General features: G+C 41.1%; 2 protein-coding genes across 2 annotated transcripts; one reads left to right on the top strand and one right to left on the bottom strand.

Annotated features, from left to right (window-relative positions):
• The first annotated feature begins 1,520 nt into the window (after window positions 1-1,520).
• Window positions 1,521-12,759, top strand: LOC137281666 (myosin essential light chain, striated adductor muscle-like). The gene is made up of 6 exons (XM_067813052.1): window positions 1,521-1,601; window positions 2,428-2,455; window positions 10,275-10,421; window positions 10,930-11,097; window positions 11,771-11,857; window positions 12,196-12,759. Exons 1-6 carry the CDS (start codon window positions 1,599-1,601, stop codon window positions 12,243-12,245), a joined length of 483 nt encoding a protein of 160 aa, XP_067669153.1. The 5' UTR covers window positions 1,521-1,598; the 3' UTR covers window positions 12,246-12,759.
• Window positions 12,760-17,780: 5,021 nt separating this feature from the next.
• On the bottom strand, window positions 17,781-24,905 carry LOC137282081 (uncharacterized). Its single transcript, XM_067813821.1, has 6 exons — window positions 24,843-24,905; window positions 24,425-24,527; window positions 22,572-22,968; window positions 21,013-21,458; window positions 19,023-19,164; window positions 17,781-17,928 (listed from the first exon to the last, which is right to left on the bottom strand). The coding sequence occupies exons 1-6, from the start codon at window positions 24,903-24,905 to the stop codon at window positions 17,781-17,783; spliced, it is 1,299 nt and encodes a 432-aa protein (XP_067669922.1).
• Window positions 24,906-26,194: the final 1,289 nt, after the last annotated feature.

Consider the following 26,194-nt stretch of genomic DNA (forward strand, 5'->3'; position numbering starts at 1 on the left):
GTTTCTCATGTCGAATAATGAAATGAATATCAACTTGCAGGAACGAGAGTGGTGTCAGTAATGATGGGACGACGGTGAAGCTTCATGGTTAAACCGTCCTCTCGTTACGCTGAACACCCGGGTTCGAATCCCCACATGGGTACAATGTGTTAAGCCCATTTCTGGCGTTCACTGCCGTGTCATTTCTGGAATATTGCTAAAAGCGGCGTAAAACGTAACTCATTCACTCCGAATTACTGCAGGGGATGATTGTGTCGGCGACCACGATGCTGCTGCTGCTGCTGATGAGGATGATGGAGGTATCATGAATGAGTATGTTTTTACGTCGTCCATAGCACATGGCGGAGGGTTTCACATGTACCCTTGTGGAAACGAGGGTTTCCGCTGTAGGAGCAAACAACTATCCACCCTCCAGCGTTTTTAAGACGATGGAAACGATGTTGATGTATGGGTTCTATCAATATAATCCCGACTGGAAGTAGTAAAAAACTGTATATATAGTTTCCTCTTTAACATATGCAGTTAAAATATAAAAGAAACATGGCATAGTTCCGTTTGAAACGAGCAGACTTCCTTCAGAATGGTCTTGTCGTAAAGGATAAATTTACCAGATATTTCTCCGCAAACTTATTCCTACGTGTCATAATTCACCAATAACATTTAAAGTTGTACACTCATGCAAAATTACTTTCATTTACTTTGAGATAAAAAATAATCTCTCGTTTCCGCCTCCGCAAACAATATCGTCTGCTCAGACAGATTAACATGGCGGCGTTCGCCGGCTCCTTGAAAGTCAGAAGTTGAGGATTCCTAGCACAAGCAACAATACCGGCATCGGCGATTATAGTACATGTCTTGCCCCTTCCGTTGCCACGGTTACCGACGATATCCCTTCATTTGCTCCAGCCAGCTGCCGAGTATCAGATTGCTCTCATACCAAGTTAGGCACATGTCTAACAAAGCAGGTATGACTCGTCCCTTACTCTCCAAATATGTCCAAAGCAGCTGTAAACGTAGGCCTAGCAACGGCACAGCTATTGTCCGCCATGTTGAATAAAAAGCAAACTGGCTTGGATTAAAGATTTGCGCAGTATAATTTTATATAAAACTATGAGCTAAAGAGGTATCAATTCTAAAGCAAATAAACTCACAAGACGTATAAAATGCACGTACTTAGTTATAGTTAAAGTGTTTATTACCGGTTTAAGTGGGTTCTTCGTAATGCTTATTGCTGGGATATATATTGTTACCTTTTTGCGTCACTTCCGTTTAAATGGCGTGGATCACAGGTAGACCAAGTTGAACAGAAACGGACAGAAACCAATTTCATCTCAGTCGTCCCCTTTGATTAATGTTGACAAACAATGTGTTAACGAAACCCTAATATTACCACAAAAGAGAAATCTTAGAATGGCCAAAGAACATACACACCGTCTTATGCCATCAACCGCCAGCTTGCCACGCCCCTATTGTAAAAATGGGCTCGCCCTATAAATGCAGTCGATGCTTGATGAAGCACCACACGGCATTTTTAGCATTCCGTGGGTAGTCCTTTCTCGATCAACCATCTTCACGGCAGCAGCGAAAGAACATACGAGATGGTAAGTAGAAACTTTCTCAAAATTTATGAGGTTTATATTTTATTTGCAAGTTTACCTGTCATGTATTGATCATTGTTACAAATTATCACCTGGTCTCACAGCAGCAAGTTAAAATTATGGGAATGTCACTATTTGTTTCAAATACCCATAAAAATGTGTTTTAAATATGTATAAAGATTTCCAAATAGTGTAGGATGTGGCTATTTTAGTTCCTCTTTCTAAAATATGAACAACTTTGAGTTGAAAAATATGTAAGTAAATTTTAATTCGTAAGTAATTTTCATTAATGCACATATTTCAAATAATGTTCCACTGCAGTGATAGCTGTTTAATAACAGTCCTTATGCAGTAGAACACACACCTGTCGAGCAATAAACCGCCATTCCGTTGAGCCTCGATCGTTACAAAACCATTAGCTGGTAATTGTATTACCACCAACCTGAACGATAAGTCACATGCCTGGCTGTCAAAATCCATAGCAGGTGAAGTTAACGGTTAACTGTTAATTGACCATGGGATGTATACCGCTAATTTACCCCAGCAGCCATTTCACTGGCCATGTGGGCTGTTTGCCCTTCACAATGACATGCGTCTGTGCCACCTTGTGGCGAGGATGTGAAATCATCTGAGCATTGCGATATGTTTCACAGCATAATGAATAAGAAAACCAAATATTTCTTTGTATATACAATATTTGCCCAAATCTTTAGAAACTCGGATTAACGTCCTCTTAGATAAAGTGTAAGGTCGTGACATGTCATGTGCAATTAGGATTGTCCTTAAAATATATATGCAAAATTATCATATCGCATATTGTTTATTTCAGTCTTCTTTATCTCGGGACGAGATTGAGGGTGAGTGTCCCTGTGTTTGTGGAGTACTGAATCATACATAACTGGATACCATATACCACGTGGGTGGAGGTATTGTGAAGTGTTGTGGTTGTCTCTGATGGCAGGTAAGGCAAATATAGGCATTACTGGTGTGCGAACATACAAACGTAACATGTTTCAGAGGTAAGTTCGATTAAATTGATTTAGAACCTTGTACCCTTTTCTGTAGAGAAATACAAATTAAAACTAATAAATGATAAAAAGTCATTATCCCAATAAATGGAGATAAAACGTTTCTTGAATAACCAAAATTGATCTTACGGGTTTAAAGCCGAATGTTTTACAAAAGGGTAAAACTAAATATATGAATATGCAAACAATACGCAATTATATTGCACAAACAATACACTGGACAACACCATTACATCGTAGACAAATATATTTGATGACATGATTTTGTCAGGGGGGTTTGTCTATGTTAGATTTCAACCAGTTATCCAATCCCCAATACTGACAATAAAGAACTCTGTATCACAGTCCCTGAACCACAGTATTTTCCCTACTGCCCAGCACTCTTTGTCTGTGACACAATACCTGAACCACATTATTTTCCCTACTGCCCAGCCCTCTTTGTCTGTGACACAGTACCTGAACCACATTATTTTCCCTACTGCCCAGCACTCTTTGCCTGTGACACAGTACCTGAACCACATTATTTTCCCTACTGCCCAGCACTCTTTGTCTGTGACACAATACCTGAACTACATTATTTTCCCTAAAAATTAGCCCCCCAAGTCTGTCTCACACACCATGAAAATCATTATTTCCCCTACTGCCTTGCTCCTCCTGCAGTGCTAAAGTAAGCCCAGATTTCCTCTGAATTCTCCATCTGGCGGGGGTCCTTTTCAGTTTACATGGGTTTATTTGTCACTTTCAAAGTAATATCAGAGACTAAGCGTAGTCTAAGATCAGCCCAGCGACCTCTGCAGAGGATGTTACCGAATAACGCTTCCACGAGAACACCGATTCCATATTTAGATTCCTGAAGGTCAAATAATCCCGTCCTCACATAATGAGGTATGCGACCATTGCGTCAATACAGAAACCCAAGTCCAAAAATCTCTCAAAAATACGATTTAAAGAAAACGACGGAAAGTAAAATAGGAGACGAACTGACGCTAGTTGCGTTATTAGAAAGGTCAAAGTATTGGCAGCTGGCCGACTACAAACCGATCGGAGGCGGACTGAACTACAAACAACTGATGGTTGAGCAACCTTTTTTTTTGACTAATTTGAGGAAGCATCTTGCTCACTTGGAACGTATTTTAAGAAATTTTAGCGACGCGAGTGCCTTTTGTTGTATTCCCTACACGTCAAACCAACGATAATGTGCAAAGGTAATAATGCTGCTAAGACACGGGGACATTCCATGTGAGAATCGTGACTCGATGTGCCAGACTCACATCTGCAGTGTTTGTAAACAGGAGTAATTTGCCTGAACCGAAGGACCCCCGAGAGTGCAATAAAGCTCCGAAATGAATGAACAGGACATATATAACGCGTTTTTGTCAGCCGTGTGAAGACACGGTGTGAAAAATCTCGACGTCTGCCGAAAATAAACGGTGAAAGATTTCATCTGAAACCGGATATCGTCTGCTTGGAGGAACCACGAGGTGCTCACGCGCCACCTCGCATGTAAGGTTGAAAGGATAAGAAAACATGTGTCATTGTGCCGAGACTTATATGTACGCCATCCACTAACCACTTTAATTGCATAGTCCCATAAATGAGAAACATTTTATGAACACATGAATGTGAAATAATTAAATGTCCGTATGAACGTCTCACCAACCTTACTGAAATGTTATTCCCCTCCATCTGGCCTTACAATAATGTGAATTTCTATGTGATCTAGTGAATGAAGCCGCATGGCATTTTTGTGATAAACATGCCTAGATTTTAAACAGGTTCTCAATCTCCCTACTCAGTTCCATTTGATATAGTGCAATGTCTTTCAAAATTAGGTAATTTCAGATGATAAATGGTGCTATGCAACATGTTTATGGAAACACCTGTCTATACAAGTTTATGGTCTCTCGCTGCAGTTTGTCATTTGTATATTGCTCTTCTAAATATTGTGTCAATAGGAAGGGAGAACATGTTAACTAGCAGACGTGTTAATTCACAGTGATACTCCAATATTTTATTTGGTTAGATGGGCTGTGCACGGTGGTAGGTATTCCTTATGCAGTATGTTTATGTACTTGTTCAAATTGTTGGACACGCTGATCCAAATACTGTCCAATATATACATATTTGCTACGATTGCGTTAAAATGAAACTCCATGCATCTTTTGACGTCTGGTATCAAATCTAAAAAATGGTTTCATTTACCGTGTTATCGTCCAAAATTGCTAATTTTGTGTATAAAGGTGCCTTTCAGGATGCTGTGACTGAGTTCGAATCCCAAGGCATCCTAGTTTCCCCGGATCTCGATTCTTAGTTTGGCGGCAATACACCCATGGTCATTGTGTCTCGTGGGTTTCACAATGTGATAGATGCGTCGCTTTGAGGTGTTATCACGGGTCGATGAGAGAGCCTAGTTGTTCAGGCGTTCGCTCGTCACGTCGACGAGTCAGCTTCCTCACATGGGTACAATGTTTGAAGCCCATTTCTGGTTTCCCACGCCGTGACAATGCTGGAATATTTCTAAAAGCGGCGTAAAACTAACCGACTCGGTGTTTTCACCCTCTTTGACCCGCAACGCCATACAATGCTTAGCTGAGTCAAAGTTGAAATGGCTGTTTGACCGAAATTATTCATCCTGGGTGTTAGGATTCTGCAGTTTGGTAAGGGAGATAAACGTGTCTCCAGTTTGTGTCTGATAGCTCTACTACTGGATAAACTAGATTTGATTTAGCATATGTCTAACCTGTCGTCTTTATTTTGTGATTATTAGCGAAAGTGACGTTTGAGAATTGACGTGCTTTTAGGAACTGCTGCTTCAACGTGACAATTGATTTAAATAAAAGGAGGTCTTTTGTCACGATGTTGAAATGGTCCCAGAAATCAATCCCCAAATAATATACAATCGCTATAACAATAGCAAGAGAAATGGAGACCTATCGCAATTTCATGAATAAATTTCTGAATAAATTTAGTGTAAATGCACAATGGAGTCTGGTGTGGAACAGCCGTATGACCTTCATACCATATCCCTATTCTCTTCATTAAACGATCCGTGAAGAACCGAGTTAGAATTGATCTTCAGTAACCCATGTTTGTCGTAAGAGGCGACTGACCGGATCGGGTGGTCAGGGTCGCTGACTTGGCTGACACATGTCATCGTATCCCAATTGAGTAGATCGATGTTCATGCTGTTGATCCCTGGACTGTCTGGTCCAGACTCGATTCTTTACAGATCGCTGCCAATATAGCTTAATAACATTGCTGAGTGCGGCGTAAACCTAAACTCACTCTCCTTTCATTAAGCATATACCTTTCACTCGTGATATCGTCATAGCAATACATGCAAGAGTCACCTTTATTCATCTTGAAGCAGGTGGACTGTGGATACATGTATGCTTACTCTCGTACGTCAAGTACTTCGGTCAGCTTAAATATCTAAGAGTGATTTGTCATAAGAAACAAGTATACCCAACAAAGCCCATTCAAGTCTAGATTATGTGGAAAGTTTTGATTACCACTTTGGCAACGAAAAAGTCTTCGGGCTCCTTTTCATTATGTTTTATGATAATAATTAGGACGTGTTTCTGTTTATTCCACGGACTAGATATTAACCTTACCTTAAGGCTACATTTCCTTTTCATACCAATTCACTTCCCCAGAACTCTAGATAGCTGAAGTTAGCTATGTATGCAAAATGTTTGCCATTACCCGCTATTCGATTCCCGCATTGGTGCCGCGTAATTATCATACTTGGTTTAATGAGCATCAAACCCACATTTTCTTCAATAAGCATGCACTATTCGTGTTTATCACATGGCATGCCAGCAATATTTTGTGCATTCCTCTTGGAATAGGGCAAGCTCATTGGTCCGTCTCGCAGTTCCTTATCCTCATCCTCCGCTATTCGATTCCCGCATTGGTGCCGCGTAATTATCATACTTGGTTTAATGAGCATCAAACCCACATTTTCTTCAATAAGCATGCACTATTCGTGTTTATCACATGGCATGCCAGCAATATTTTGTGCATTCCTCTTGGAATAGGGCAAGCTCATTGGTCCGTCTCGCAGTTCCTTATCCTCATCCTCCGCTATTCGATTCCCGCATTGGTGCCGCGTAATTATCATACTTGGTTTAATGAGCATCAAACCCACATTTTCTTCAATAAGCATGCACTATTCGTGTTTATCACATGGCATGCCAGCAATATTTTGTGCATTCCTCTTGGAATAGGGCAAGCTCATTGGTCCGTCTCGCAGTTCCTTATCCTCATCCTCCGCTATTCGATTCCCGCATTGGTGCCGCGTAATTATCATACTTGGTTTAATGAGCATCAAACCCACATTTTCTTCAATAAGCATGCACTATTCGTGTTTATCACATGGCATGCCAGCAATATTTTGTGCATTCCTCTTGGAATAGGGCAAGCTCATTGGTCCGTCTCGCAGTTCCTTATCCTCATTAGACCGCTTAGACCTTTCAGGAGTCCGTCCTACAGCCCTAAAGTGATACAAGTCTAGATTTCCTCAATTTCCCAATCAACTTCAATTTAAAATGAATTGTTTGTTCTATCAAAATCATATTTTCAGAGACTAGGCGTGAGTCGAGGGGGCTAAATGCGTTTCAATGCTCCTGCACACCAACCTTTGCACTTTAAGCGATATCCGAGATTCGACAGATGTACACGCGCCCAGGCTGTAGCGAATACCTGTCCATATCGGTCTGGATTATTTATACACAGAACGGAATGAGGTTCAGTATCACCATGAAAGGGATCTTTGTGTTTAGATACTGCTAGTTACATGATTTATCTGCCCAGGTTGTCACTGGTTATCTCCGATTGGAGTGACTGAGTGAGTTAATATTTAACGTCACATCGGCATTATTTCAGCCATATCGTGACGAGAACATTTAACACTGAAATGGATGATATATGTTTCATAAATAAACCTGTCAGCAAAGGACAGTAAAACAACTTGAATATCACAGTTACAATTTAAAACTAGTCTGGAAAGTTAAAACTAAGATCACTATCAGGACAACACAATATAAAACACGAGCTATATATCACCAACGACAGAAGGTAGATCACCATACTAGGGACCATGGGGACTTACAGTACATTTGCTTCCTGCATGGACCCTAGCTGGATTTACATCATCCCTTCAACCGTTAGCAATTCAGGAAATCTAGCAATAAATTAAAAAGACAGGTATTCTACGATTAGAAACAGTGGAATGTTTTGATGTACTTTAAATGTTTTGGGACTTACGTACCCTCTCAGTCCGATTGGAAGGCAAAAGGACACCGGACTGGCCTATAGCTGAGAACTGTGACATGTTTTCAAGAGAGCATCCGTGGGATCTTTTGTAGAGTAATCCGTAATGCCTTTTGAACTGAAAAGAACTCCAGTGAGAATGGAGTATAAGACTCGAGGAAATCTATACTTGCTTCATTTAGAGCTTGGGCATTGCAGCAAGGACTGCGTAGGATGGGAACTAATGCTGTTCACTGACTGTGAGACAGGCTAGATATTCTCGGTCTTAGAAGTATGGTCGCCTGTCTAACAAACCATAATGAATAAGTAGTAGAAATATTCCAACCCAAGTCGAGAATAACTGGGCACGTATCCACTGCATCCAGCTGAATAATCAAGCATTGTTTGGGGCTGTATTTGAATTTCAGCAATTAATTTTGTGGAACATCTCCAAATGAAACCGCTATAATTTTGGGACTACATGTAAATCTTCAAAATTGGCATAGCACACGTCCACATGGGTCAGTTTGGTTCAGTTCTCGGGCACAATTGAGGACAATACCAAGGACAGCCGTACACAAGTTATTCCATTGAGTTTCATGCGTGCACATAGATCGGGTGGTCAGACTTGCTGACTTGGTTGACACATGTTGACACATATCCCAGTTGTGTACATCGATGTTCATGCTGTTGATCCCTGGACTGTGTGGTCCAGACTCGATTCGCAGCACATAGCTGACAAACCACACAACAGTACACGCCGAAATCGATTGTACAGACACTAATCGTCATTACACCTTCACTGTCTTTATATCAACTCCTATATCGTGTCGACAGTTCAGCTCTCTCTATGTTACCAAAACGATGTCAACAGGACATTCAACAGCATGAATCATATTACTCTTTGAAATTCTATGGCTACTTCCGCAAGGACATTTCTAAATACGTAAGAAATCATCCAGAACAATATATGTCGAATTTAAAATGCCTACTTTTGAAAACAATAATTTGAAGATTATTATTATCAAGATAAAGATGAGTCAATGAAAACATTTATCATGCCAACAGGCGAAGCCATGAATAGTTTTGAATGTTTCTTCAAGCCGATTTCGGACCATCTGATTTTACACTTTTACTTTGACCTTTTAGCACTCTTTAAGAAGTAAATGATTATTTTCCTCTTGTAAATTCACGTAATGTGTCTACGACAATTAGTACTGGTAACAAAATCGAAGTAACTTTTCAACTTTATTTCCCCTTTGATATTAAAATCTCTCCAGTATCTGTCCCAAATCATCTGTCCGCATGAGATTGTTCAGTTTTGCCGCATTTTAGTTTGTAACGGTTAATGTCACCATTGAGTCATTATTTTAATGCAACTTCTCCAGTCGGCGAAAATAAACATTTCGAGATGTGCAGGACTTTTTAATGCTTTGCGAGATTCAGCATTGTTGCCACGTCACTGGCCGTAACAGTTAAAACGTATTGTTTAAATATGCAAATATCTGGTTAACGTTTGTCAAGAAGTGTATGTAGGCCATCTGTTTAACAGAGTAATGGTTTACTTTCTACGTCTTACGTACATTTCTTTTGTGTTGTATGTATATCATTTAACATGTGTATGCGCAGGCCAGTCTTAACAAGAGAGTGACTGGTGTATAATTATTTATCTTACCTCGCACATGACTGTCGCTGTCTCACTGGTTGAGCCAATCAATGTACCCAGCTTACAAGCGACTAATATTTCTATGTTACTGTGGAAATTAGTTTGGTGCTCCATGTTTGGAGTGTTTGAGCTGTTGCCGAACTCCGGTACTCCTTATTATGATCCAAAACCTCTGTTTGTTTATGTTCCCCTCGCCCTTTTGGTCCCTTTTGGCTCGGGGAACATAAGCAAACACAGAGAGTACATGAACTTATGGGCCCCACGTGACCAGTAAACAATGTAATGATGCTTGTATCCTTATGTACATGTACATTGAGCACCGGTGTGTGGAACTCAGGGTTTCCTCGAAGTATTTGGGCTTTTTCGAACATCGGATAACTCGAAGAACGTGGGCTCCTTTTATCTCGCCACAACGGTGTTTTGCTGTTTATCATTTATGCATATACGTTTGGGAGCCTCTATACATATACTGAACAGCAAGAAGCGTAAGTTTAGAAAAAAAGAAATCTTATAAAGGTAAGCGTTCATGTTTATGTCTTCTATTTAGGAACTTGAAAAAAAACACCCCAAAGTTGCGTTTCTTTTGCTGCTCAGTAGATATCATTTGTCTGTCGCCGCCATTCATGAATTGTTATCACGAGGTCGCCTTGCCCACAAACTGCACGCAACACGTGACGGGTGAATACTTTCTATTCTAATTTAAGTTACCTATATTATGTTATTTTGCAGATTGTACAGAGGTGTTTGACTTGTTTGATTTCTGGGACGGTAGAGACGGAGATGTAGACGCTGCCAAAACTGGCGACATGTTGTACTGCCTCGGGCTCAACCCCACACAAAAGACCATCAAAAGCAACGGCGGTGTCGATAAGTTCGGTAGGTATAAACACTGACTGAAGTGGGGCGTTACGTCGTCACTATTTCAGAAATATCGGAGCTTGGAAACCACACATCGAACTCTGGCAATACGCAAAATCCTTCACGGACTCGCCATCTCATTTGCCGTCGCTACGCCATTGTTACATGTAACTGACTAAACTTGTGGAATATCCGGGACTTGACCTTAAACAGTAAGTGAGTGAGTTTAGTATTACGCCGCTGTTAGTGATAAACAGCAATATCACGGGGGTGTGACCAGAACTGGGCTTCACACATCGTGCCCACGTATAGAATCGAACCCGAGTCTTCGACGTGACGAGAGGACGCTTTAACCACTACGCTAATTTGGTACATGGGTACAAGCGTGAACGCCATTTCTGGTGTCCCTGGTGTAGGATTGGTAGAATATTGCTAAAAGCAGCATAAAACTACTCTCACTCTCTCACTCACAACGCTCTTTATCACCACAAGGGACTTAAATGTGACGTTCTTTGTTTCCTTTCAGGTGAAAAATCCTACCAATTAGAAGAATTCCTCACAATTTACGAAGCTTGTGCCAAAATACAGGACACCGGAACCTTTGCTGACTTCATGGAGGCCTTCAAGACTTTCGACAGAGAGGGACAAGGTTTCATTTCATCTGCAGAGTTGAGACACGTGTTGACGTCACTGGGTACGCCATCTTGAACACACCGTGTGTGTGTGGTACGTTAGGCCATGGACAGCAATATTGCTTGCTACATCACGGCGGGGCGAAATGATATCACTGGTAGAAATGCTGATGCTAATGCTTGGAGACCACGAAGCTATATCGGAATACGGTCAGGGTCACTGTAAATTGACGGTTATGTTAGAATTTACTCTATTTCTTGCTTTTGATAGAAAAAAAATTAAAGAAAGCATTGGCGGTTCCAGGGATCTTCAAAGGGGGAGGGGATATGTTCGAAACCCTTGAACCCCTTAATTACATCGTGGATTTTAGTGAACCTCAACGGGAGTGGGTGGGGGTTTGGGTGTCGTGAAGGTTCGTGGTTGCACCTAGAATACTAGTGTAGAATATTGGAACGTATACCCTGGATCTTATTTCACTGCGAATGAGCGTCAAGATTGGGGGGGGGGGGGGGATCCCGAAGTAAAAGAGTTGTAAGACGGTTACCGCTTTGATGAACACCCAAGCGCACGGGTGTGGTGCAGACATACCTTGAAATAGCATCGGGCCGGAATTCGACCCCACTCCCACTGGTTATATCCCATTCTATGCATTTTATCACGGCGTGAAGTGCTTCTGCTCACCTTCATAATCCCATTGTCTTACCTGTAAACGAATGTTTGTTTTTGTCGTGCAGGTGACAGACTGAAGGACGAGCAAGTTGATGATATTATTCAGTGTGTGGACTTGAGAGAAGATCTTGAAGGAAATGTCAAATATGAAGGTGAGAAAATACTGTCACAGTAAGCCTCCGACAAATCACACAAAACTTGCGTACGGAAACATGGTAATGGTTTAGCTATGTTCCACAGTGAGTGAGGGAGTATGGTTTTACCCAGCTTTTAGCAATGTTCCAGCAATATCACCGCGGAAACACCAGAAGTGGGCTTCACACATGTATGCTTCAAAGCAATAAATGAATTATACGATTTGGGGGTACTCAGTTTTCTGGTGTAACTAAAATGTGTCGTTTGAACTGAATATCTTGAAATTCCACAGATAAACCTCGATCATCCAGATAGGAACCCATGTTCTAATGGAGGATCCGATTGTATCTTTCAGATTTCATTACCAGAGTAATGGCCGGACCTTACCCAGACAAGGACAAGTAAAATGTTTAAAATTCAAAACCCACCTGATGCGCCAAACAGAGTCAATCATCAACCAATTATATCGTTTGAATAGATTATCCAAGGTGAAGGTCCTTTGAGAAGCTGCTGCCGGAAGTTGCCAATCTCGGGACCTGAAGCGACACCTAGCGAACGAATTAGTCATAGGCCGACAAACATCTAGTGCACAGTATTTGAATTTCGTCCCCTTTTCATGGAGAAGCACAGTTCACGAAGATTTCGTAAAACCTACCTCGTAGGGAATATTTTGCCGTGTGACATTTTTTTATTCATTTGTGCAATATTTTTTTCAGAAAACAATTCCGGTAAATGTTTTCCATGGGAAACCGGTTTGGTGCCCGTTTGTCATGGGAACTATTGTGAACTTTCACATGTACAGTGAATTCATCAACAACGTAGCCACAAAGTGATGAACATCTTTGTGGGTATCCTTTCTGCAACCTCGGCGGTGTGTATAGTGAAATAATTCCCCGAATTAAAGATTTTTCACTGAATACATCACAATTGTTTGTCATGTCTAACTACGTGGTAAAATATTGCAACAAAATACAGATAGGACAGGAAATACAACATAAATAATAAACGATCATGTCTAATGACTATTTAAAAAGGAAAGCAAGTTTAGTTTTACGCCGCCCTCAGCAATATTCCAGCTCTATGGCCGCTGCCTATAGTCAATCAAATCTGGACCAGACAATTCAGTGAGCAACAGCATGAGCATCGATCTACGCAATTTGGATACAGTGACTTGTGTCAAGCAAGTCAGCTAGCCTGACCACGCGATCCAGTTAGTCGCCTCTTAAGACGCATTGGCTACTGAAGATTATTTCTAACCCTCACCTTCACGGGTCAAGACTGGACCAAGCGAACCAAAAATCCAGTCCATCAGTCAGGTGACAGAATCTGCCAGTCCGTTTCAATTTAGTAGTCAACTTAGAATGTCCTTACAGAGGCTGGTTGTGTTGGTTGAGTGCTTGTAAAAACGTCATTTCAGGTCAGGCTGAATCACAATCTAACTCCAAGTCGGTTTATGATCAAACGTTCATTTCAACGCAGACTTAATGAAAACATTTGACCAACTCTGGAAAAAAAACCCAAAACATTCGTAACTTAAGTCTCCAGTATAAAAAGCTATTTAACAAACTATCGTCATTTTGTTTCGATTTTCCGTGGAAGGTGAAACATAAAAAAACAAAATGAAAGGGTGATCATAAACCGATTTGGAGTTAGATTGTAATTCACTGACATCATTTTGACCTAAACAGAATGTAAATAAACACGAAGTAGAATTGCACAACGATGTTCACCTAGTTCGTTTACGCCTGTATTTATGTTTATGTGTGTGCGTGTGCGTTGATCATTGTTCATCGACATCGTTCATCATCTAGACTTATTTATTTACAGACAGCTGCCATAGGTGGAGAGTTGATGGTAGTGACGTTTGAGATCAAGATACAAACACTTATATCACAGCCTCTCCGCGTAATGTTGAAAGGACATTGTTATTAGACGTGTACCAGCCAAATGAAATACTTATAACCGATTTTGGATTTTGCATGTTGAAGAAGAGGACGATTAAACCTGGTTCCCTGTTTGTGCTGCGCTGGCGTTTCAGTGAGCGCACCAGGTGAGGTGAAATGGGGTTTCAAGTCGTACTAAAGTTTATTTCGCTCATATGAGGACGTGCGCATATAAGTATGGGGTTTATATGGTTTTATGGCACTACCTCATTGTGATACAATACCACAGTTTAGCATGAATACCCTACTCATGTTATACTGACTTCGAGCCGATCAATCCTTCAAGTTGTTAAACAGGCGTTCAAAATGTTTTTTAAAAGCGACTTGCCACAGGGCAAGTGACTTCCAGAAAGTAACTTGTCCTGACTAATTTTCCACTTGCCACGATTTTATGACAGTGTTTGATGTAAATGTTTACGGAATATTTATCAAAGAGAGATAGATTTCAAAGAACGATAGCTCGTAATTACTATTATTGCGAAATGTAATAGTTACATTATGAGCAGATATAAAGAGAAATCCAACAAACTTTTTTTGCAGTTTGAAACCATATGTGGAAATTATTTAGTAGTCAACGCAAAAGTAAGATACCACTATCTGATTGCCCGAAATGAAAGCTGACCTGTCCCGGGCGTCGGGTGATGGGTTTTTTGAACCCCCCTATTGTTGTAACCATTATTGCCGAGTGTCAGCCATGCACAGGGAGACATGACCGGGTACACGTCCGCCTTTCGTTTTTAACAAGTCCGATAAATGTATTATGTATTATTTAAATGAACAAAATGAACTCATCATGTACTTCCAGATGAAATACTCTATTTTGTTTAGTGACGAAACATACTTTTCTTTACAAAATCACAAACATCATTTTAAGAACAGAAACAGATGTTTTTCATGGCAGTCGACACACGCGGCCGTCTCAGTTGCTCCAGGCGGTAGCCAAGTAGTTAAAGCGTTCGCTTCACCGAAAACCCGGGTTCGATTCCCCACATGGGTGCAATGTGTGAAGCATATTTCTGATGACCCTGAAGTGATATTGGTGGAAAATTACTAACAATTGCTAAAACTAAAATCACTCAGTTGCCCTGCTGGATCTTTGGATCATGCGATAATATCGACTTCTTGTCATCATCTCAAGCAGCATTCAGTGCCCTTGTACGAACGGGATATCTCTGGTATCTTGGACAATGACCAAACGCAGATAAATGTCACGGAGATGCTTTCAGAACGTGGGCGCATGTTCGGGACACATGGAACTAAAGAAGGGGCTGCACTTAACCTTTTCTTGGTGTATGTAAACACATGTATCGTGGGGGAAACCTACCAAAGTGACGGGAAAGCTCGCATCCACGTAGAGAATTGCATAAAATGTGAGAATCTGTATAGGTTGCCAACATTTCACGGGTGTAGTGGCTGGTGCTTGGTGGGGGCGGTGAGGTAGCCTGGTGGTGATAGCATTCACTATCAAAGTCGGTGATCCGGGTTCGATTGCTGAAATGTGTATCCCACTTGAAATCCATTTCTGGTTATCACCGTTCACAGCAACCATTATCATTGTTGGAATATTCAAAGCGACGTATCTACCTTCTGACTTACCGGAGTGGGGATCAGTTTTTAGTTTTAAGACAATGCTGACATTTCGGCGGGGGATACCAACATTAGACATGACAGAAATGAACCCTTGTGTGGAATCGAACCAGTCTTCGGTTCGACGAGTGAATGCTTAAACTACTAGACTAGCCCACCGCCTCGCGATAGAAAGCATCATTATCGTCCGACGTAGAAATGGTTGAAGGGAAGTAACCGTATCAATTGCCCTTTCACTCTCGGATCTCTACCATTCTCAACGTTAATATCATGATAGTGACGCACCTTTTCCATGCATAAGGCACATGCTCAAAGCGCTGTCATGTTATATACATATGTAGAGGGAAGGAAATATAGTTAGTTATAATGGGAGGAAAGCAGATGGGTCTTCAGCAAGCGTATAAATGGGGTAACGTCAAACGGCATTTGCTGATTTTGTGGCCAGAGGGAGAGAGTTCCACAGTAGAGAGGCAGAACAAGCAAAGGGTGTCCTTCCAAGTGTTTCAAGTTTATAGCGAAGTAAATGTACAGAGAGCAAGTTCAGATTTTGAGAGCGGAGTCGTCTTTCTGAGGTTTAAGGACAAAAACAAAACAAAACAGGTTACTTCCTGTCTTCATTTGACGGTAGTCGTGTGTAATGTCTGTGAAATTAAACATCTCTTCTACCGAACTGCGCTTAGCATCCCTCTGGCAAACCCACAACATTTTGTGAAAGTATATTTAACTTTCTCTTCCGCCAAACCCTCAATATATCTATATGATTGTTTGATTAGACATTCCATCAAGAAGATCTTCCAAACAAAGCGCTACCGGCTGTATATAGAAAAATTGTGACTATCCTGACAGCTGATATTGTAGATGTCTATTCATATGGTGTCATCGTTAGTTTAATCTAATCCTTGTCACCTAAAAAGTTTGGCATATTGTCAATATACATGTATATATATACACAGTTTGTGCTGTGTAGTCTCATTAAAATGATGTTTGTTCGTTCGTTCGCTTGTTTCATGGTTTTCTTTTTTTGGGGTTGTGTTGTTTAAGTGTTGTTGTTTTGCAGTGGGCAAGTGTATTTTAATGTAATTGTAGTGTATTTACATTTTTTATATCTATCTCTTATTTATTTTATGTAGGGGTGATGATAGAATTTGATTGGGGTGAATTGACATACCTTGCAGGGTTTCCACTGTGTGACTGAGGGGATTGTCCTCCGATGGGTTCCGTGTTAGGTTATGATGCGATTAAATTTTGGACTTGGTAGATCTAATACTGATGGCGTTCTGCTTTGTCAGCAAACCCACCAATTCGATATGAACTCCCAAAAAAAATCCAAAAGCAAATAAAGACTAAAATAAAGGAAAGAAAACCGAAATACTTGAAACCCACCAACCAACAAACAAAAAACCGACAAAAAACAACAACAAACAAAACAAAATACAAAAAGGTAATAAGAAAAACCCACGCCGGCCAGGAAGCTCATTAAATGTATTTACGTGTACATATGTCGATTAAGCTTGAACATGGGTGAAGGAAAATCGACACACGAATTGTATTGTTGTGATTGTCAGCATCAGTTCAGTTCACTCACTGCAAATGTGTGGACCCAAGGGGACGTTGAGGATGGTACTTGGTGACACCAATTGCAAGGCGTCACTGCTTGACTTCGTCTTGGAAGGAAGGCACATGATGTCGGATTTTTTCATTTTTCATTTTTTCTCCGTCATTCTTCCTGTGTACTGTACGTTCTGCAAGTGCCTGAGGACGATGGTGAGGTTCTTACCGTAGATATGCTCGATCGGGTTCAGATCAGGTAATCGTGAAGGTCAAGGAAGGACACTGACTTTCGCAATGGCGAGAGAGCCACGAATTACACGAGCTGTGTGGGGTCGAACGTTTTCCTGTTGAAACAGCTCCCTTTGGCTATTAAAAGATGTAAGAGGTGAGGTAGTTGGATGTGGTCGGTGTAGCGATTTGATGTAAGATTGCCTTGAACCACTAGCACCGATCTACCCGTGTAGGACATGGGTCCCCACACCATGACAGCACCAAATCTGTCCACCTGTCGACGTCAATAAAAAGTATTATAATTATCTTCAGGAATAAGATTCCTTTTGTTTAAATATGGTTTTGGATATATATTTGGGAAAGACAAAAAGTAGACTGTGCTGAAGATTTTCTTTCGGAGTTTGTTTTCCCGTCTGAAATGTTACTATGGACAAGACTGGCGTACATGTCTGGTAGATATATCGTACTACTTAATGAAAGAATTTGTAAAATGTGTATGTCTTTGGCTTTATAGAGGCAGAATATCACTGTCTATTTTTTGTACAGTTTTTGACAAGCTACGTCAACGATACACAGTGGAAGCTGTCTAAACTGGCACTCATTGGGACTAATGAAGAAATAATCCAGTTTACACAACGTGCCGGATGGTAGAGATTGATAAGTGTTCAAGCCAGAGACGGGACTGAGATTTGATGCTGGTGTTGACGCCTTGCCGGATTGGACAGATACCGGTTTTGACAACTGCCACTGTATTGCCAAGAAATACTATGAGTGTCCTGTGTCAAAATTCAACATACTCATGTCTTCTAACCATACATGTGTTGTTAGAAATTTAGCCTGTTTTACTTACCATGCCTCTCAGCTTAGATATGCCATGGTAAAGTAAACAAGAAATAATACAGGTACCCTACTGCAACAAACTTTTATTTACCATGCCTCGCAGTCTAGACATGTTATAGTAAAGTGTTATTATTTTATACCTCTTCTACATCTCTGTAACATATATACATGTATTCAGCCACTGACTAAGCCAGACACCTCAGAGTGCGATGAAATAATTTGCAAAGTCTATAGCTGTGTTTACATTGAGACAGAATATCATTGTTTACCGATCTGTAAAGCTTTTGATAATCTATGTCAAAGTTGCATAGCCAGGAAACACAACGAACATTTTTATGTGACAGAATTTAATATGCTCACGTCATCTAATCAAATATCTACTTATAAAAACACAGCCTGTTATACTCACCATTCCTCGCAACCGAGACATGGTATAGTAAAGTTAACTTACTACCCGTAAATCAAGTACATTTTCTAGAACACACATACCAGTATCTGTATATTTATATGTAAGAAACCAGCCAATGTTGTACCAGGGACCGTTGATCCACATCTGTACTGAAATAAAGAAATCGAAACTCGAAGCCACATTACAGCATAATTACAATCTCCATAAATGCTTTTTTACTCTTTACTCTTTTTTACTCAAATACACCCATTTAACGACCTTCCGGTCATCATGCCACAACCTATATACATAACCTATCTGATCTCAGTTATCATGTCTGTTCTCATTGTACTAAGTGTGCAGGCAGTGCCCGTATGAATGACTTAACTGTACCACTCAAAGAAAGAAAAAAAAGTATGGTGAAAAAAAAGAAAGAAAGACTGAAATCGAAATCGAGAGACACGTCTCCCATCTCGTTTTTGGTGGTAAGGCTATAGCAGAACCAAACGCGTCACCAGTTCATCATCATCATCGTCGTCGTCGTCATCATCATCATCATCATCGTCGTCGTCGTCGTCACCATCATCATCGTCGTCGTCGTCATCACCATCGTCATCGTCGTCGTCGTCATCACCATCGTCATCGTCGTCGTCATCATCATCATCATCGTCGTCGTCGTCATCATCATCATCATCATCGTCGTCGTCGTCGTCACCATCATCATCGTCGTCGTCATCATCATCATCATCATCGTCGTCGTCGTCGTCACCATCATCATCGTCGTCGTCATCACCATCGTCATCGTCGTCGTCGTCATCACCATCGTCATCGTCGTCGTCGTCATCACCATCGTCGTCGTCGTCGTCACCACCACCACCATCATCATCGTCATCATCATCGTCGTCGTCGTCGGAACTGTAATGATCTGGGTTAAAATTGATCTTCAGTAACTCATGTTTGTCGTAAGAGGGGACTAACGTGATCGGGTGGTCAGGCTCGCTGACTTGGTTGACACGTCATCGTATCTCAATTGAGTAGATCGATGCTCATGCTGTTAAACTGGAATGCTGCTGTGTGCGTCGTGAAACTAATCTCACTCACTCGTCGTCGTCTCCATCGTCGTCGTCGTCATCATAATTGCCTTCAGTGTTATCCTACGAAGGTTCGTTGCAGCCTTCAGGGCAAGTAGACCGCCCCGTCACGACTCCATACAACAGATTCACCTGCCATTTCTCGCCTGTGAGAGGTTCACGAACTGCATGGAACGGATCAGAACCTTTACATACCTACTGATGTATCAACATGTCAGCAGTATACTTTTGGAACTTGGGGAATCCGCCTGAAGATATATCCTTATTTCTAGAACTTCTACATGAACAGCGCTTGAACTGGTCTACACCAAAGAGGTGGGTAGTTTCAAGGTTTGTGTGAAGTATCTATAAGATTCTACATCTTTGAGAAACCGTGAATGCCCGCTATTCTCCATTCTGGATCCGAAATCCGAAAAAATATTGTCCTGTCATGTCAGAAATGTAAAAGTATTCCTTGTAACAGAAGGAACAGTTTGAATTAATAATTGAAATTATCTATTGATCGTTGCAAACCACTTGTTGCAACTGCAATTGAACGACAATGATCGCACTAGGAATTTTATGGATGATCAACTTCTTTTTGTACTATGTCATTGTACAGTACTGTAAAGTAAAGAAGTTGGTCATCCATAAAGACTTGTCATTCCTTTTGCCTACGGGCGGTGGGGTAGCCTAGTGGTGAAAGTGTTCGCACGTCACGCCGAAGACTCGGGTTAGGTTCCCCACATGGGCACAATGTGTTAAGCCCATTTTCAGGTGTCCCCCACCCTGATATTGCTGGAATATTGCTAAAAGCGGCGTAAAACTAAAACTCGGTCACTTGCCTACAACTAGAATGCCCCTCACACAGTTCAATGGTCGCGCTGCTGTGCGAACATTTGTAGTTTTGACTGCCATTGTGTCTCCTCGAAAGTCGAAATCTTCGAGGGTTTCTAAATTGAAAAACAAATGGAGGCAAACATTTATTTGAGAGCTCATTTGAAGAGTGATCTAGCGCTTCTGCGGTTAGGACAATCTAGGAAATGTAGGTATCAGGTACTGCAGGTATCATTAGCTGGGCAGGGGGGGGGTCATTCTTCTGTGCGTGTACTCCCAAACAAGAACGGTGGTGACATCCATGCCGATGAAAAAAATTCAAGGTCAATCAAATATCATTCTACTTTTCAAAGCCCAAATATCAAACAATCCATTTTGGGACATATTCATGTGAAAGATGTGATTATCTACAGTTTTGATTAAATTCTTAATCATACTTTCTTTCTTGCCAGCCGACATACTGGTACATCAAGACTTTGACGACACTTTTTACAGTTTTATGTACATGTGAATATTATGATCATTGCTACAGGCTCATGTGGATAAAAGCTTTCGCTCGTCACGCCAAAGACCCAATTCGATTTCCCACATTGGTACAATGTGTGATGTCTAGTTTTGGTGCTCCTGCTATGATATTTGCTGGAATATTGCTAAGGAATTTGTATGAAAAAGTTGTATGAAAAAAACTCGCTGGCTCACTCAGGCACACTAAGCAATGAGGTAATAATCATCGTCTGCATCACCCTCCTCAGTTCCAACATCATCAAGTCTGTCATACTGATAGAGAACTTCGTTGCAGCCTTGAGACAATGTTAAGTAAGACGCCCCGTCTGGATGCCAGGCTATCGATTTGCCCTTTTCTTCTTCAAAGTAAGGGAGTTGCATTGCCTGTTTGGGATCGGTTAGCACTGCCTCCATGTCGTCCTCATTGCCAACATACCAGTAGAATACAGAGTCCTGAAACTTAATGAGGAAGTGTTTGCCATCCGAAGAGATATCTCCGCTGTACGGACCATGGTGCTTGTATCTCTCCGGTATGACTACGTCAAAGAGATATGTGAGTTCTTCTTCTACGATCTCAAACACACCAATAGGTTTGGTGTGTGAACTCAAAATAAAGAGTCGACCACGCGGTGATACCAGGAGTGTCTGGCTGTCCTTCAGGGGTGACCTGAAATTACATTAATTTTTGGATACATTCATAGTCTGGACCTAGTCTGGACCTAGTCTGGACCTTACACTGTAAAGTTCCAGTCCAGTGTCATAGAAATATAGATTACATCATATTACATCGCAAACACTGATATAACAGTCACATTTTATCCTGACACGGTAATAAAAATACGGTTTATAACGATATTAAATCTTTGTATAGATTGTTTGTCGGAAATATGTTTTTGAAGAAACTTGGTAGATAACAACTCCTTTTATGTCGTGAGTGCGACTATCGACGCAGGTTTTTGTATTTTGCTGTAAAGGGAAACAAGACAGCGCTAGTCTGTATCCAAACGCCGGAGTCATGCAGTAAATGGAGTTGTTATCATAAAGTCTGTTCAATGTTGTACGACCGAACTTCTGAAATGCCACTCAAAAGAAATCCAACGGTTTGGCTTAAGACAGCTGACCCTTACAGAATCTGCATATCTCGTATATTCGAGCGAATGGGTAGTCCTGTGGTTAAAGCGTCCGCTCGTCACGCCGAAATCCCGGGTTTCATTACCTACATACGTACAGTGCGTGGAACCCTTTCTGAGTGTCCCCGACCTTATATTGTGGAATTAGTAGCTTTTTCACTGTTTCGTTAAGTTAGTTTTTGTTTCCTTGTTGTGTACGTAAGGCCGTATTCACCAATATTTGTGCTAAATGACGGCGGTGTGTGAATATACGAGTCTAGACCAAACTATCTAATGATCAACAGCGTGATCTACACAACAGGGAACCGATGACATGTGTCACCCAAGTCAGCGAGCCTGACCACCTATTCTTGTTAGTCGCCCGTTACAAGCATGGGTTGCTGAAGCTCAGTTTAGCTGGAATATTGTTGAGTGCGGCGTATGCCTAAATTCACCCACTCACTCACTGTAGCTCAAATACACGCCGTCTATGGGCCTTTTACGCCGCTATTAGCAATATTCCAGCAATATCACGGCGAGAGACATTGGAAATGAGTTTCACACACTGTGCCTCTATGATGATTCGAAACCAGGACTTTGGTATAAATGCTGTAACCACTGGGCTACTCAACTCGCCCACAAGACAGTACGTTTATCTTGTATGAACTTACTCAAATGTAATGACCTCTATCTCGTCCTCTCCCAGGGGCACTGATTGACCCTTGACTAATTCTTCTGGTTCCTGCACCTTGTAAATGACGTTCATAGGACCAGTCCTGCCATCTCCAGTATCGGCTACATAGATACAATGTCCAAATCCATTTGTGTCACAAGGGCCACATGCCATGTCTTCCCAGTCAATATTGGGAGCATCCAGAACAATCTTCGAGATGAGTGCAACGCTTCTTGCGTCCAGAGCGTAAATCTGGCTTCTCGCTTCCACGTTTTCCATTTCGGACGCTTCGAAGACGATGTAAAGTACTCCTGGGTGCTGGCGACTGACGCACATGCCTGTGATGTCCTGGTAACACTTCGCAGCTGTTCCAACGCATTTACGCTTTGAAAATCCTGAAAAGGTAATGTAGGGTCTAGAAAATTGATCTACTAAAGAGATGACCTAGATCTTCTATGGATAAATCTTTGTTTTAATTCTTTGAAACACAACGTTTCGGGGCATTTCAGACGACTTCATCAGGTGAACACACTTTATGAGTTCACCTGATGAAGGGGTCTGAAACGTTGTGGTTCAAAGAATTAGTTAGTTAGTGAGTGAGTGAGTTTAGTTTTAGGCCGCATCCGTCAATATTCCAGCTACATGGTCGCGGTCTGTAAATAATCGAGTCTGGACCAGACAATCCAGTGATCGAGAGTATGACCTTCGATCTTTGCAACTGGCAACCGATGACATATGTCAACCAAGTCAGCGAGCCTGACCAGCCGATTCCGTTAGTCGCCTCTTACGACAAGCATAGTCGCCTTGTATGGCAAGCATGGGTTGCTGAAGACCTGTTCTATCCCGGATCTTCACGGGTAGGGCGTCTTCAGTACGGAATGAAGATTGAATTTAATTGTATGGTATCATTGTTGGAATCAAACCAGGTTTCATTGCACGGCTAGTGGAAGCATGAATACACAAGCCGTCATTCATTTGGTAGTGTTATAGTTCAGGACACCCATCGTCCAAGTATCCAAATCCACAAACTATGTAACCAAGCCATATGAGACGTATTTGTTATTTAATCTGCATTCTTAATCTTTATCACAACCACAGTGTACAGTATCTTGTCAGCTACCTTGTTCCCCTTTGTTACTTCCATTAATTACTGTATATGACATTTATGGCCTTTACTGGCCACCTGTTTTGGCTGTGTCTGTCATCACATCAACTGTAGAAGGAAGTGCTATTGTTTCTCTATCTGTCGATTGTTGAATCTTTCCCTGTCCATCAGTGTTAATAAACTGTATATATAGATGTATGCTCACATCAATAGTGTGTGTGTGGACTATGGTATTCGGATTGTCTGTGTAGGGACGGCCACGAGCAAGATTATGCCGCTCGCAGGAAACGCCCTGGGGTTGAGCTGGAAGTCCGCTCACCTCTTTCGTGTATGCTTGTTTGTCATATCTTGCGTAAGCAACTAAAGAAGTTCGAACTCAGCTATGCCTTCGTCTTGATCAACGTATTCATTTGTAGTCGTCAACGTATCCTCCGTCATAATTTAAGAGATGCATTTAAGTCGACCGCAAATGAATGCTTTGACAGTATCAACACAGCAGCCTATATATAAACAAATCAACATTACAGTCTCATGCAGCACTATTTCAATAGTTACAGATTTCACGGCAAGGTATCCACATTCCGGAAGGATCTGCGAAGGAGACTAGACTTAATGTTAGAATGAGGAGAGTTTAATTTTATCATAAATCGCCAACCGTTTAATCTGGCAGTTCTACTCTAACCGTCCATGAGTCATATTTCGAGGGACTCTTGTTGAACACCACCAATATTCCGACGAAATTATACCTCTTTTTCTAATGAGACCTTCGCCGTGTGGGAACGTATTCAACAAGTAAAGATGCTTGGAGATCTCTTCTAAACTCTGAAGAGCCTGGTTCATCACGTTGCACTGTACAACACACGTATGCCCCAGGGAACCTTCATAAGATCATGTGTATATCTCACAATTTGAAGATCCGGGTGGTCAGACTCACTACCTTGGTTGACACATGGCATTGTATCCCTACCGTTAAGATCGATACTACTGGTGTTGATCACAGGTCATGAGTCGCTTATTTACAGATCGTAGCCATATAGCTGGAGATATTCAACAGCAAATAAACTAAAAATTCAAATGAAAGTTTTAAATAACCAACGAACATGTGTCCGAATTATTTACTGTCACTATACATGAAGTGTTCAGTTCGTAAAATTGTAAACTCACCTTTCGCTTTTCCCGTGAAAGATGTTTTAACGTCTCTTTGTTCTCCCCGGTTCCTTCCTCCATTTTTATAAATGGTCGGTTCTTCCTTCACTTTGGGGATTTGCGTTTCTAGCCTTTTTTCTATCTTATTCATTTTTTCTTCCACATCAGCCAAAAATCCGTATCGGGCTTTCATTACATCCGTATGCATAGTTCCGTCAGAGACAAACTTGTTTATTCTTCTGTCTCCGAGCAGATGTTGAATAAGAATAAGAAAAAAGACCATCCTTGCAATTGCCATCTGAATTTGCATTTTGCAACAGTATGTCTGCATTCATTTGACTTGTCTAAGGACGCTTTCGCGATATCGACAAGAACACTTCTGTATGAAATGTTAATCATACGTTGTAATGTTATTACAAAAATATGGCCGGTTCATTATTACCATACCATACACTGAAAAGCTCAGATCATATCTCTCACTCCTTAGTGGTAAACACCTGGACACTTTTCTGGACAATAGCTCGGTTGACCAAGAACGGCCGTAGTATGCTTGGAGATTAATTGTATGATTCGAACAACTTGCTGACATTGTTGAAGCTAGCTAGTTGGCAAATATAAATGTTATATTATAATAATATAATACTATAATGATTTCGTCTCCAAACTGAAAATCCGGATTAGAAGTGATCTTCGGTAACCCATGTTTGTCGTAAGAGGCGACTAATGGGATCAGCTGGTCAGACTCACTGAGTTGGTTGACACTTGCCATTGATTAAATCGATGCTCATGTTGCTGATCACTAGATTGTAGTATCCAGACTCAATCATTTATAGACCGTCGCTGTATAGCTGGAATGTTGCCTCGTACGACTGAAGTCATGAAGAGTTACTATTCTCAACTTTCGGAATAAGGGTCCCTGATGTCAGTCTTCATGCAATATTACTTCATCGTGTCAATGCTAAAATATCCATAAAACAACTCAGCAAACTTAAGCTTGCTAAATAGTTAAATCATTATATACACAATAATGAATATACTCTTCCCAAAAAGAAATGCACAGGTGATACTGCTATTCAAATATTGTTTGCAAAATTACTGTTTGATTGTTATATTTTCGCCATTATAATGGTTTGTGTACATTAAACGAATCACAGCGCAAAATGTAATGCACGTTTACGTTCGAACGTGTCATCCTACATGAAAAGGTCATGCAGAAAAAGGTCATTCGGAATATCCACTTGCAGTTCTAAGACTGTAGTCCTTTTGGATGGTCATCAGCGTCAGTCAGTGGCATTGGCATTTGGGGCTAAATGAAAGAATATTGGGACCCATTGCTGTAAATTGGAATCTTCCTCATGGACATCTGGGCG

This window comes from Haliotis asinina, chromosome 4 (genome assembly GCF_037392515.1).
Source record: "Haliotis asinina isolate JCU_RB_2024 chromosome 4, JCU_Hal_asi_v2, whole genome shotgun sequence".
In the NCBI taxonomy this organism is placed as follows: domain Eukaryota; kingdom Metazoa; phylum Mollusca; class Gastropoda; order Lepetellida; family Haliotidae; genus Haliotis; species Haliotis asinina.

Excerpts from the sequence above, each read along its gene's own strand:
- LOC137282081 (XM_067813821.1), bottom strand. The coding sequence starts at position 24,905 with ATGGAGGAAGGAACCGGGGAGAACAAAGAGACGTTAAAACATCTTTCA. Across the intron at positions 24,528-24,842 it reads TTTCACGGGAAAAGCGAAAG|TGCAACGTGATGAACCAGGC; the intron begins GTGAGTTTACAA and ends TGTGTTGTACAG. Across the intron at positions 19,165-21,012 it reads GGGTGATGCAGACGATGATT|ACGACGATGATGATGGTGAC; the intron begins ATTACCTCATTG and ends ATGGTGATGACG.
- LOC137281666 (XM_067813052.1), top strand. Across the intron at positions 2,456-10,274 it reads ATCTCGGGACGAGATTGAGG|ATTGTACAGAGGTGTTTGAC; the intron begins GTGAGTGTCCCT and ends GTTATTTTGCAG. Across the intron at positions 11,098-11,770 it reads ACACGTGTTGACGTCACTGG|GTGACAGACTGAAGGACGAG; the intron begins GTACGCCATCTT and ends TTTGTCGTGCAG.